A 12,242-nucleotide genomic window follows, 5' to 3' on the forward strand; every position below is an offset into this window, starting at 1 on the left:
GGGAGGCCTGTTCTCACTGGGATGCAGAGCAGTTTACAATGAAGAATTATGGTAATAGGCCAAATATTTGGTGGTCCAAGTGTCTGCGTGCTCTGCCCTTTGCCTAATACTGCTGCCAGGGAGATGAACACATAACGTCTCTCTCTCCTCACTTCTGAAATCTTCCCAGTAATAGTCTTGAAAACCTTCTGTTGCAGCTTTTCAGACCCAAGGCAACATTTCAGAAGCCATTCCTAATTGTGACATTTATTTATACTTCCCTCCGCCCTGCCTTTTTCTTCAGGTGCTCGTGCATGCTTGTTGGACCCTTTTATGAGGGGCGTAACTCAGGCACCTGCAGCCAGATCTGCTCCATCATGCAGGCCCTGCATTCCCTTTGCCTCCTGGCAGCCCCGGTGAAAAACGAGCCTTCTCACTAATGCTTCCAACAGCAGTAAAAGTCTGTGTGGCCGCTGCTCCAGAGCAAGCGGATGTCCTGTTCCCAGTTATACATTACTATTCTTGAGGCTGTTGGTCTCTGAGATTCAGCCACTTGCCAGGCCTTTCTCTTTCTACTCAAATACTTTCCAAACCACAGAGTAACAGTTCACTGTATTTACTTATGTTCAGAGCTCTTTTACTGGGCACTAATTCTAGAAGGGAGATCAGGTAGATAATGTACCCAGTTTACAGAGATGGAAACTGAGACATTCTGTGATGAGCTGGTGGCCAGGTAGGGACCATAACTCGGGTCTACTTGCTTTTGAATGGAGAATTTGATGGTGCTTGGTGACACACTGAAAGGCCAAGACCCCGGAGGGGAGCCCGGGTCAACATGCTGCAGCCGCTGACTGGAATTGTGCTATGGATCTCCCGGCTAGCCCCTGGTCTCCCTCACTGGGTGTTCTCCTGTCTTCATTAGTGAAGACAGTTCTGATTCTTGGATTCATACTGAGTAAATGAGCCTTAGCAATGACACTTTTTATTCACAGCTCAAGCTAGATAAATGAATCACAAAACCCCTTTTTAGGGGAGAAGAGAATGAATGAATTTGAAGGAGAATGGGGAGATGAGGAATATGAGCAGCTGCAGGGAGCATCAGGAGTAGGGAAGACTGATGAGATCAGTTCCTTCACTCATTCAGCAAATATTTATTAGCTCCTACTATGAATATAGAAGTGTGTTAGGGATTGCTAAAGACATGTTATCAGATAGGGTTCAGGCCTGAGAAAGGTTGGAGTCTAGTAGAGGAGATAAAACATAAACAATGTGAGGCTGAAGGGCAGTGCAGGCCTTAGTTGGTCAATAACATGGAGAGGAGGCTAGAATGAGACTGTTTGGGTAGAGGGCAGAGGAAGGCATAAAGACTATAGGAATGAATTCTGGGGGCAGGAAACTGGAAATTCATTGTGAACTTGGTGGCAACTGTACTGATGAGGATGATGAGGTAGCTGACACCCATTCAGAGGTCCCTGTGTACTTTATACCTATTGACTCATTTAATCCTTGTAACAACTCTATGAGCTTTTGGCAGGTGAGGAAATCGAAGTACAGAGAGGTAAAGCAACTTGCCTGAAGTCAGCCAGCAAGTGGCAGACTCTGTGGTCTTAACCACTATACTAATAATGCCTCTAAGGCTAGTAAGATTTAGGTGAGCAGAGAAATGGGGCAGGGAATTCCAGGTGGAGGAACCAGCATGAGCAGTGCAGGTCTCGGTCTGGGAGTAGTGTCCACAGTGTCCCATTCCCCACAGGAATGCAGGCCAGCTTCCTCTGTGAGCTTTGCTGGATGCTTTGGAGAGTGACAGGGCCTGAGCTATGGTTGGGGATGAGAAGGCGTGCTCTCCAAGGTTGACATGTACCTCAGTGATATCAACACTTTTATGCTCACTCTGTTGCCGGGGCATGAATTTCTGCTGAAAGGTAGCAGAAGACAGATTCTCAGCAACTTTTCCAGTTCTTTATGGCATTAAAGCTGTGATAAGTCTTAATCTAAAAGGATATTTAAAGCAGGAAAGTGGAAGTTTTTTTTTTTTTTTTTTTTAACACTAAAGACTATAGTAGTGAGATGTGGAAAGTATAAATGTCAAGAATTTTTAGTACTGTAGTTAAGCAACACTCTGAGAAGAGTGTTGAAAAATGGTACTGAATTCTAAGAAGCAGCCAAAATAATGAAGAACTTGAATATAATGATTTATAAGGAGTAGTGAGATTGTTTGGGTAGGGGGCAGAGGAAGGCATAAATAATTCCTACAAATATATGAGGGCTGGTGATGTTCAGGAATCAAATAGGGAAGTTGAACCATTTTAATTAGTAAAAAGTAATTTGATAAGAAAATGCAAATCACTTGGATATGTTAAAGTTTGAACTCATCTTAGGCCTATGTTATTGAAATTGAGATGGAAACCCTTGGCAACCCTCCTTCAATGTAGGCTTCTAAGCCATTTGATACTACTAATTCCCCATGGTTGCAGGAAGTTCTTACTCTGGTCTTACCAGCACCCAACTTCCCTTCCATTATTTCTGCTGATCTCAAGGAATCTTGCACTCTCCTTTTATGTCAAACGTTGGCAGTCCCAGCCAGAAGAAGACTGGAGGTCACTGGGGAGCCTGAGAGGCTGGAGCACCCGCTGCAGAGAGCTTGGAGTGACCCAGTGCACCCAGCCTCCCTGCTGGAGCTATGCTGTGCTGTCAGGGCTTAACCGGCAAAGGGAGAACAGTCATCACAGCATTGGAGGCTGGGAGAGCAGGTGGGGGCTACTTATCGCCCCTTAATAAGCCAGTGACAGGAGATGCCTTTGTCAGTTTTCCCCATTTCCATAATCTGGCATGGAGGGTTCTTGACAAACCTATATTCTTTCCATGATTTCTGCGTGAAGTTCCTTAGAAGGAATTTTGGGTGAAAGTCTCATATCACCTGCTATATGCTGGAGGATATCTGTTGGGCAAATATGTGTGTCATGGAGTGCACAAGGGCTGCATCTTCAGGCTTTAGTCCAGTATAGGAACTGCACTTATAACTAGATACTCTCCAGCAACTCTGCCCCCAAACACATGCTCCACTGAAGAAGGTGGATGGGAAGGCTATGGAGGGACGCCATCATGGTCTTCTTTCTGCTTTCAGATCCCATTCAGGAGGCTTCCAGGACAGGAAGTGGCAAGAACCTTTTGGATGGACCTCCAAGAGTGCTTCAGCCCTTCCTGACCCACAGAACCAAGGTGGCTGAGGCACCCCCCAACCTGCCCCTGCCAGTGAGGAACCCCATGCTGGCTGCTGCCCTCTTCCCAGAGTTCCTGAAGGAGCTGGCAGCCTTGGCCCAGGAACACTCCATTCTGTGCTACAAGATATTGGGTGACTTTGAGGACTCCTGTTGTTAGCTTCTTTTTTTTTTTTTTTTTTAATAGAGGTTCTTGTTTTGTAAGGTTTTAGTGTCTTGACTGAATGTTAAATGCAAAGCTGCTTACAAAGATTTCTACTTTAATGTTTCCTGACAATACTTGATTTGTGGGGAGGGGAATTTTCTGTATCTTTCCTCTCTCTCTCTAGCCGGGCCTTTCCACCTTATGTTATATATAGAATGTAAGTTTCATAAGCTGGTTGCTCCCATGGCAGTTTTCTTTGCTCCGTTTTTTCCTCCTTATATTTTTTGGGTGTCATTCTCCTATCCCTTTGAGTGATTCATCTTGCAGCTCAGATCACACCAAGCAAATATTGGGGTTCAGTGATGTCCGGAAGTGCCCCATGTCAGAATTCCAGCTGTTCAGCAGCAGCACCACAGGAAGACTGTACACCTGCAACTGTGCGAATGGTCCTGTTGCCTCCTGCATTTTGGCCTCTGTTTTATAAAGGAAGAATAAAGATGGAGCCCCTCCTGCCTCCATCACAAAAGCACATATCATCTGTCCCTTTGGATTTTACTTCCAGGACGTGTGTCCTCCCCAGCATGTGTTGCCTTATGGTGCCGGCAGAGCCACTGGTCTCAGCTCTCTGCCTGGGAAGTTGGATGTCTTTGGAGAGAATTTGGAATGCAGAGAATTTTTCTTATTTCTTGAGGGCTTACTTTAATCAGCATGACACTATCTAAACACTGAAGATGGCCTTATTTTAGTAAGATTTGCACAAAATTAAGTATACCTATGCAAACTGTTACTTTGGTTTTTAGGAGTTTTATCAGATGAAGAAAGTATGGTCTCACATATGTATGTAAGAAGACAACCATCATTATTTTTATAAGTGTTTTATAAAAACAAACTGATTAACTTGTGAAGCCATTTCATAGTGGGTTTTTTCAGGGAGGGTAAGCTGGGTGGGATGGGGAGATAAACTAAATGTAGCCTGTAAAAACACTGGTCATTATTTAAAATTCTATTCGCTTTTGCTAATAAGCTGCACTTTGTAGAGAAACAGGAATTGTACAGCCCACTTCGGGATCTTGGATGTAAATGCAAACAGGTCCCCTGGAGCCCTGCAAAGCCAAGTGCCTGCTGGTGACTCACTCTGCATGGAAATGCTGCCTTCCGAGTAATGGGGTTCATTAGAAGGCCCCACCGTGTTGTATGAGTAACCCTCTGCTGCTTTGCAGCCTGCTCCAAGAGGCAGGATTATACTTAGAGCCCAGCCATGTTAAACCACCACCAAGAGGGGAAAACAGAATAATTGTGAGCTGAAAATGAGACCATAAACAACTGATTTTTATGGATATTAAATTCCACTCCCGTCTATTTTGGGCCCAGTTCTGCAGGTGAGAAGCAAGTAACGGACGTGAGCCTGACTGGAGGGAAACTGGAAGCCTCGGCTCTCTCTGTGCTTTGTGGGCATCTCTGTAGAGCCCCGAGGGCAGCCACAGGTCTGTTGGTTGTGCCTCCGGAGCACTGGTTTGGTCTTCATCAGGCTCCTCATGCACAGGCAGGGCAGTGGAGGAAGGAACCACACCTGTGATGCAGTGGAGCAGTGGAGGCCCTTTTGTGCTTCAGGAATCTTGAAGCAGCTTTGTATTGAGCAAATGAGAGATTGAGAGCTGGCCTGTGAAATGACAACAGGAGACTTGACCCGGGCAGGGTGAGCTGTTAGGAGCCAGCCTTGCTTTCGTGTTTCACAGTCCAAGCAAGACACCAAAGATTCCTACTCACTGTACGTTTCTGTTTGTCTTGACAAATGGTTTGCTCAGCTGTGGTGCAGCCGCCAGAAGGGATGAGGCACAGCAGACTGACCTGCTCCTGGCTTCCTGATGTCTGTTTGTATTTGCACAGCCCACAAGTCTCCATTAGAAAAGAAGGTAGCTTAAGATAGAGAAAGAGGAGTAGTTGAAAATGGAAGTTCGGCTGTAATTTGTTATACTCTAACTTTGTTTTTGCACAAGTATTTATCTTCTTGTTTGGACTTACAAAGTCATAAAATCTTAACGCCACATCTGGAAATGGAATTCTTTAGCTTCGTGGTTTGATTTACACCTCTCTCCATTATCTGGTGGTGGTGGTGATTGATTCTTCTTGAATCCATATTTCTGCATTGTAGAACACCATGGTCCCCTGTGTGGAAGGTTTCCTTTGGGAGAAGATTGATTTTGTGCGTCTGACTGTTTTTTCCAATAGGTACTGAAATAAACTTAATTATTTTGTTTTTTTGAGACAGGGTCTTGCGCTGCCTGGGCTAGAGTGGAGTGGTGTGATCACAGCTCACTGTATCCTCCACCTCCTGGGCTCAAGTGATCCTCCCACCTCAGCCTCCCGAGTAGCTGGGAATAAAGGAATGTGCCCCCACACCCAGCTAACTTTTTGGTACAGTTTGTAGAGATGGGGTTTCACCATGTTGCCCAGGCTGGTCTTAAAGTCCTGGGCTCAAACGATCATCCCGCCTTGGCCTCCCGAAGTGCTGGGATTACAGGTGTGAGCCACTGGGCCCAGCCTGAAGTAGACTTACTTTAAATGACGACAGAGATGACTGGTGTGTGCAGTGATAGGCAGGAGAATTTAACTTTCCATGCTGGGGTGCTGGCAGCAAACTCACACGATAATGCTAACTTCCTATTTGGATTTGGAAACGCTCATATTTCTGAATCCATCACAGTCCTCAGAGGTTTGTGTCCATGGTTTTGCAAAATGAAGTCAGAAAATGGAGCTGGACATAGAGAGAATGGGAAAACCCGTGTGGCTGAGTGAAATAACTAGAAGTGGGTTTTTTAGGGAGTGACTAGACATGCCAAAAGAAAAACAGCAGAGAACTGAGTCTACCCACAGGAGAAGAGCAAATCCTGCATGGTTCAGGGACGTGAACATTGATCTAGGTGGATATGAAGAAACCAGGGAGTGGGTGGGTGAGAGTGGGAACTCCTTGTTGGGAAAAAAAATCACTGGCAATGAGGTAGAATATGCCGGTCCTAAAGTAAATCGGCAAGCCCTTAGAAATATCTTTTTTTGCAATGAATTGGGGGGAAAATCTTAAAATTTGTTTGGCATGCTTAAAAATATGGTCCGAGAGTGTGGACACTTCTCTGTGTGACAGGCTCCCACACCAGTCGCTGTGCCCCTTGCTGGAAGAACGTAGGGGAAGAGAAACCGTGAGTACTGCCCCCTGGCACAGCCCCTGAGCTGGGGTCACTGCGTCTGGCCTGGGCGGGAAAGGTGAGGTAGCCAAGGGTTCCTGGAGTATCATAACATTAACCTCAATTCATAATTCAGGGCCTGACTTAAAGTTCCAGACTGAGTGACTTCTGTGGTTCAAAATGTATGAGAGCACTGGGATATTTAAAATTGATTTTTTGGAAATGGCCAAGTAAATGTTCTTAAAATTTTACACAAAGAAATTCCAGGTTAGGTTCACCCTAAAACATAATTTCATGGCTGGTGAAATACAATGTCCCAACCATGAAATGGGAGTGCTGGAATAGCCAGTTAGAGATGTGATTTTTCTTTACCATTAAATACCTCCTTTCCCCGGTATTTAGAGGAATTGTGAAGTTGTCCCCATTTTGTTGAGTATTATTTTGCAAAATACTTTGATGTGCTTGGGTTGGAGTGGATGTCTGTCAGGTGTTAGGATGCATTCAGTATTTTTATAGGTCATCAGGAGTACCCTTTCCTTAGCAGGTAGCTTTTATTTAGGTCAGATATAGTTGGTTTCTGTCCAGGATAAAACATCATGGAGCCAGGGTCTTGTCAGGAAAGCATCCTCTTATGAACAGAATCTAGAAACAGGCTCCATGAATATTGAGGTTGCCTGTTTAATTTGGGCAGCCAGTGGGTACTCCGGGTTGAAAGTTGTTTCCAGTGTCTCTGAATCAGCTTGGCTGTCCCATCATGTGGACTGATTCCCAGGTCTGTCGGAGGTGTAGGGTTGTGGATGGGCTGCTCTTCTGAATCTGGATCAGCGTGTCTAGGTTGTCTTCAGGAGGGAAGCACAGCCGCAGCAGCCTGGACAAATCAAGGGCTTTAACAACGGCATCGTCCTCTGGGAATCATCAGTCCTTAATACGGTCACTTGACATCATAGTTCTGGTGAACTATCTTTATCTGGCTGCACCCCCTTTTAAGTAAGCCCTGAATTTTAAATGGTCCCGGTGTGCTGTTCAGTGTCTGCATATGCCCCAGTTCTCATTTAAGGGCAGTTCACTGTAATTGCTAATTACCAGCCCTGGATTTACTGAAATGGCTGTCATGCTTGCCGTTTTTATGAAACACTTTACTGCAGGTCAGCTATTATTGCACGTGCTATCACTGGCTCAGGCTGGTGTCATGTGTGGTTTGCTGCAAACGGCAGCCTGTTTTGCAGTGTGAGCTCTTCCTGGAAACAGCAGTCTCTTGTAGCTGATGCCACATCAGCTTTAGGTCATTAAGAAGATATTCTAGGCCCCTTGTTGCTTCAGCCATCAGTCTATAAATCACCCAACACTAATTCTCCATCAAGTCACAGCTTAAAACAGAACACTGTCAAAGCAGTTCATGTTCCACCCTTAAATCACATTGTTGAGGAAACATTGTCAGAGAATGAAGTTGACTCTTTCCCACCCCTTCTTTTTGAATGACCATCGTAAACCTAATGCTTTAGAAAGAGCTCTCAGAAGACTGAGAATGGTTTTTAGGATAATTTTGCCTCAGTAAATCCTCTCTATGTTCAGGCACTTATTAGGCCATTACTTGTTTTGGGACTACAGATTATCCTGGCAGCTCATTAACTGAATAAACAGGACTTTAGTGAAAGATTTTCAGAGGTTCTTTAGGGAAAAGAAGGACCAGGACAGGATGGGTGGAAGCCTTCAGTTCTTTGACCTCTTGCACCTAGAATCCTAAAACTGATCATGATTTTAGCTAGGACTGACCTTTCCTAGCTTGTAGGGTCACTGTGAATTTTGTTCCTGTCTTAAAAGGTTTAAGTTAACCTAGTCCACTATTACCTACACGAGTAACAAGACAGCCAGTAGGACCTGTCAGCACGACTTCAACATGCACTCGGGCATCTTTCGGGGAGTTTAGATTTACTGTATCATTTCAGAACACAACAAAGATGATGGAAGCTTAGGCTAGATTAGATTTCATGGAGCGGAGCCTCCTGAAGTCTGTGCTTCTTAGTGTGTCAGCTGACTTTTTACTGGGACAGGTCTATGAAAGGCCCACCTGTAACAAGGCCCCTTTTTGCCCTGTGGATATTTTAAAAGAGGGAATTTGGTGTTGACAATCTTATTTACACAACTCCTGCTAAGCTATTTGACTAAGGGTTTCAATCAGATGCTTCCCACCTCACAGGCAGGGGTCAGCTCTGTTTGCAAATAATCCACGAATATGTTTGTCTAAAACCTGCTGAAGAGGCACGGCAGCCACTTCCATGCTGCTTTTGGTAATGGGTAAAGAGCACAGCCTTTCAGATAGATGTGGTGGTTTTTCCCCAATAGTCACTATGTAGAAACTATGCAACTAAATTCAATGGAAATGAAAGACACAATATAAAATAGCGGGGCATGGCCGTGAGCTGTCCTGAACTATCCAACTCAAAGCTGAAGGAGGGCATGTACTTTCCGAAACTTCGAGGCCTTCTTAGTAATTACTTTAGCAATAATTACTAAAATGTTAGTGGGGTGGGGGAGCTCAGCTAAAATATCCTTATCTTGGTGCAATAATGATCTAGGTTCTTTTTCCTAGGCCTAGGCCTACACCTTGAAAGACAGGAGCAGAAGTTCACTTTGATGTGTAACCCTGGACAGAGATTAAACAACTCTTTTCTAGACCCAGAATGTAGAAGCCTAGTAGTTGGTATCACCAGTCTCTTCAAAAGGGCCCCACAAAAGCTTGTCCATTAATTTGCTTCATACAGTAAGCGAGCTTTTACTGAATACTCCCTCTGTTAGATAGCATGCAGAGTGCTAGGGCTGACATATTCCTGCCTTCCCACCAGAACCCTCCAACCTCCTCCCCAGGCAACAGAACACAGGGTTTGGGCTTGACCAGGCAGAGCTGGTTCAAGCCAGCCTGGGGCAGAGCCAGTTTTCCAGCACACTCCAACTTCTAGTCAGAGTCTCAGCATTATACACCTAGCCTACAGGTGTGTGGATTCCTGAGACAGATGGCAATGGCATCACCTGTGGCGCCAATTCATACATTTTAATGAGATTTCTCCCTGAAGAGTGAACCAGTAGACCAGACTAAACGCACACTCATGCAAGAATATAAAATTGTATTTCAGAGGCCCCTTTACAAGCAGAGCCATCTTAGCGAATTTCTTGGGGTGTTACTGCAAACATATCTTTAGAATATCTCATCGGGTTTCAGTCAGAGCCATGCTTTGGTTTTTTCCTAGTTGCAGTGATATCAACTTACAAGGTTTGGCTTTCAGGATTTCAGAAGCTGGCATTCAAGACAACAGGCAATTGTCAGAGCTGAATGAGAATCAGCCTGGGCAAATCAGGGGCTTTCACAACGGCATCTTCCTCTGGGAATACTCGGTCCTTAATGCGGTTTTCACTTGACATCATTGTTTTGGTGAAGTGTCTTTATCTGGCTGCACCCCCTTTTAAGTAAGCCCTTCATTTTAAATGGTCTGGAAAGATCTTCGATGCTTTCTGTAAGGTTTAGTCACCAAGAAGCCAGAACTTTTGGTGAAAATGGAATTTATAAAACGAAACTGAACCTTATCCTTTCTTACAAAATAAAGATCCTGTCAGACTCTAGTCTCAGACCACCTTTGCCCATTTGTAATTCAGAGACTTGCAGAGCGAGGAGAGAACTGATTCAGCCTTACTCTCTTGTAGAGAAGTGTAGTGAAAACCATGTTACTTTAGACCCAGTAGTTTTCTGGACCGCAACAGGATGCGGGGCACCTGGCTTCCCGGGTAAGGTCACATAGTCTCTTAAAATTCTGTCACTAATTCTTTTAAAAGATTTTTTTTTTTTTTAAAGTCACCTCCTCATGCCTGTCCAAAATGAACCACACAACTGGTTACCTTTCTCTGCCTACCTTTTGGGCTGGGGAAGAGGGGCACCTTTCTCACTCTCAGGGAAGTCCTGAGCAACTGTACAAGCCAGGAAGCACGAGTCGTTGAATTGGTGGTGGAGGGGTGTCCACTTTTTTCTAGTTCTCAGCTGCTTCTGGAGCAGCATTCACAACGGGAATATTTGTACTGTCCTTGGTAGGCTACAGGTTCACAGCTTCAAATCAAGGCCTCCAAGCATTTTCTTCTCTTACATCACAGTTTTGACAAGTATGCTTTTAAAAAACAACATTTGCAAAACTGGTCTTTAAGCGACGTGAGTCAGAGGTAACAAAGGCATATACCGAATGAAGGTGTGCTCCGGTGCACTGGAGAGAACAGTATTAGTGTCACAAGCACAGGGGTGCAGACAGTCCCGCCTTCATTGTCATGCCTGCAGCGCACCACCATTATCGTGAAAGGTCAAGATTGTGATTTACTAATTTATAATCTTATTTCCAAGCAAAACAAGTCAATTTCATGTTACAACTTTTTTCTTGTTTCTTTTTATCTTGTTTGGCCTGAGGGTTGGGGGAGTTGTCAACTGCACAATCTTTGAAGTGTAAGTTAATTTTTATGTGATATTTCAGTATATATTTTATTGATTAAATTTATTTGAAAATTTACTTTTTTAAATTCATTTGTTCTCAGACCTGCGCCTTCTGGGATGGGTAGGGAGTTGAACAGGCAGTATCACTTCTACTCAGTTAATAGGTTGATTAATTCTAATAATATCCTCCTTTCCCACCCTCTTGAGACCTCCTTACACAAATGTGTGTTTATACCGTGCCAGTTTATTTGGTTGTGTTTTCATCGTTGTTAACCTGTGTTTAGGTCTGAAAACAGTATATCCAAATTACAGTCTCTCTTGACCACTGCTAATGCCCATCACCTACAACAATGGCTGGCCCGTAGGAGTTGCTCAAAAATATTTGTTGAAGGAAGTGCAGAATGAAAAGTTTTCTTAGAATGGGTAACAGTATCTGTAACATAACATTTTATTTAGTTTAAAATTCCTTAATACAAGAAGGTGTTACTCCTTAACCACTGCTACAGCCAGCACCGGACCCTCCTGATGTGGATGAAGCAGGCCGGGTGGCTGCTGGTTGGCTGTGGAGGCACCTCCAGGCACAGGGCCTAGAGGGTGAGAACACTGGTGACACATAACGCCATAGCTGTGGCTCGGGACAGGGATTGAGAGGCAGCTCTCAGGGCACATGGGCGTCAGCTTTCACAGGATCCTGCTCCCAGTCAGGCTGCACTGTTCTCCCTTGGGCATGGGGACCCCAAACATCTCACGAAGACAGCTTCTTCTCCAGGATCTCCTTTATCATGGCTGGATCTGCTCGGCTTTGTGTCGCTTTCCGGACCAACCCAATCAGTTTATTTATAGCTCTGGGGTTTCCCTCCTTCAAATCCATTACCTAGAAAGACAGAAATTACTTAAGAGGAGAAAATGAAGAGACTCATGCCCCCAAATCCCAAACTAAGGCTTAAGTTTACCGAAAATTAAATTCCGCTTATTTCCACTAGTATTAGATATAAAATGAAGAACAGAAAAAGGGGGGAGGGGGCTAACTTCTGAGTAGGTTTCCAGGCTCCTGTCAAAGGAGATTTTTGCTACTCTACTTTCTGATTAAAATGAGCAAGAAGTGATTGCTGAAAGCCAGAGAAGCTGGCACGTGGGAGGCAGGGCCCTCTCCTCTGGGATGCCACAATGACCGAGGACACTGAGTCTGGGGAGGGATAATCTCTCTGAGATGAATCACTGCGTCTAATCAGTGAGGAGACCTGTCTGATTCTCAG

The 12,242-nt window shown here is 44.6% G+C and overlaps 2 protein-coding genes across 2 annotated transcripts in view; one reads left to right on the forward strand and one right to left on the reverse strand.

Moving 5' to 3' along the window:
• FAM160A1 (family with sequence similarity 160 member A1) overlaps positions 1–11,062 on the forward strand; it is a 275,216-nt gene extending 264,154 nt beyond the window's left edge. The window contains exon 13 of the mRNA XM_010372514.2: positions 3,104–11,062. Within this exon, the coding sequence (XP_010370816.1) occupies positions 3,104–3,357 (254 nt within the window). The 3' untranslated portion in view covers positions 3,358–11,062. The remainder of the gene's footprint in view (positions 1–3,103) is intronic.
• Positions 11,063–11,410: 348 nt separating this feature from the next.
• GATB (glutamyl-tRNA amidotransferase subunit B) overlaps positions 11,411–12,242 on the reverse strand; it is an 83,578-nt gene continuing 82,746 nt past the window's right edge. Inside the window, 1 exon segment of the mRNA XM_010372512.1 lies at positions 11,411–11,860. Within this exon segment, the coding sequence (XP_010370814.1) occupies positions 11,732–11,860 (129 nt within the window). The 3' untranslated portion in view covers positions 11,411–11,731.

The sequence above is a fragment of the Rhinopithecus roxellana genome, chromosome 2, assembly GCF_007565055.1.
Source record: "Rhinopithecus roxellana isolate Shanxi Qingling chromosome 2, ASM756505v1, whole genome shotgun sequence".
In the NCBI taxonomy this organism is placed as follows: domain Eukaryota; kingdom Metazoa; phylum Chordata; class Mammalia; order Primates; family Cercopithecidae; genus Rhinopithecus; species Rhinopithecus roxellana.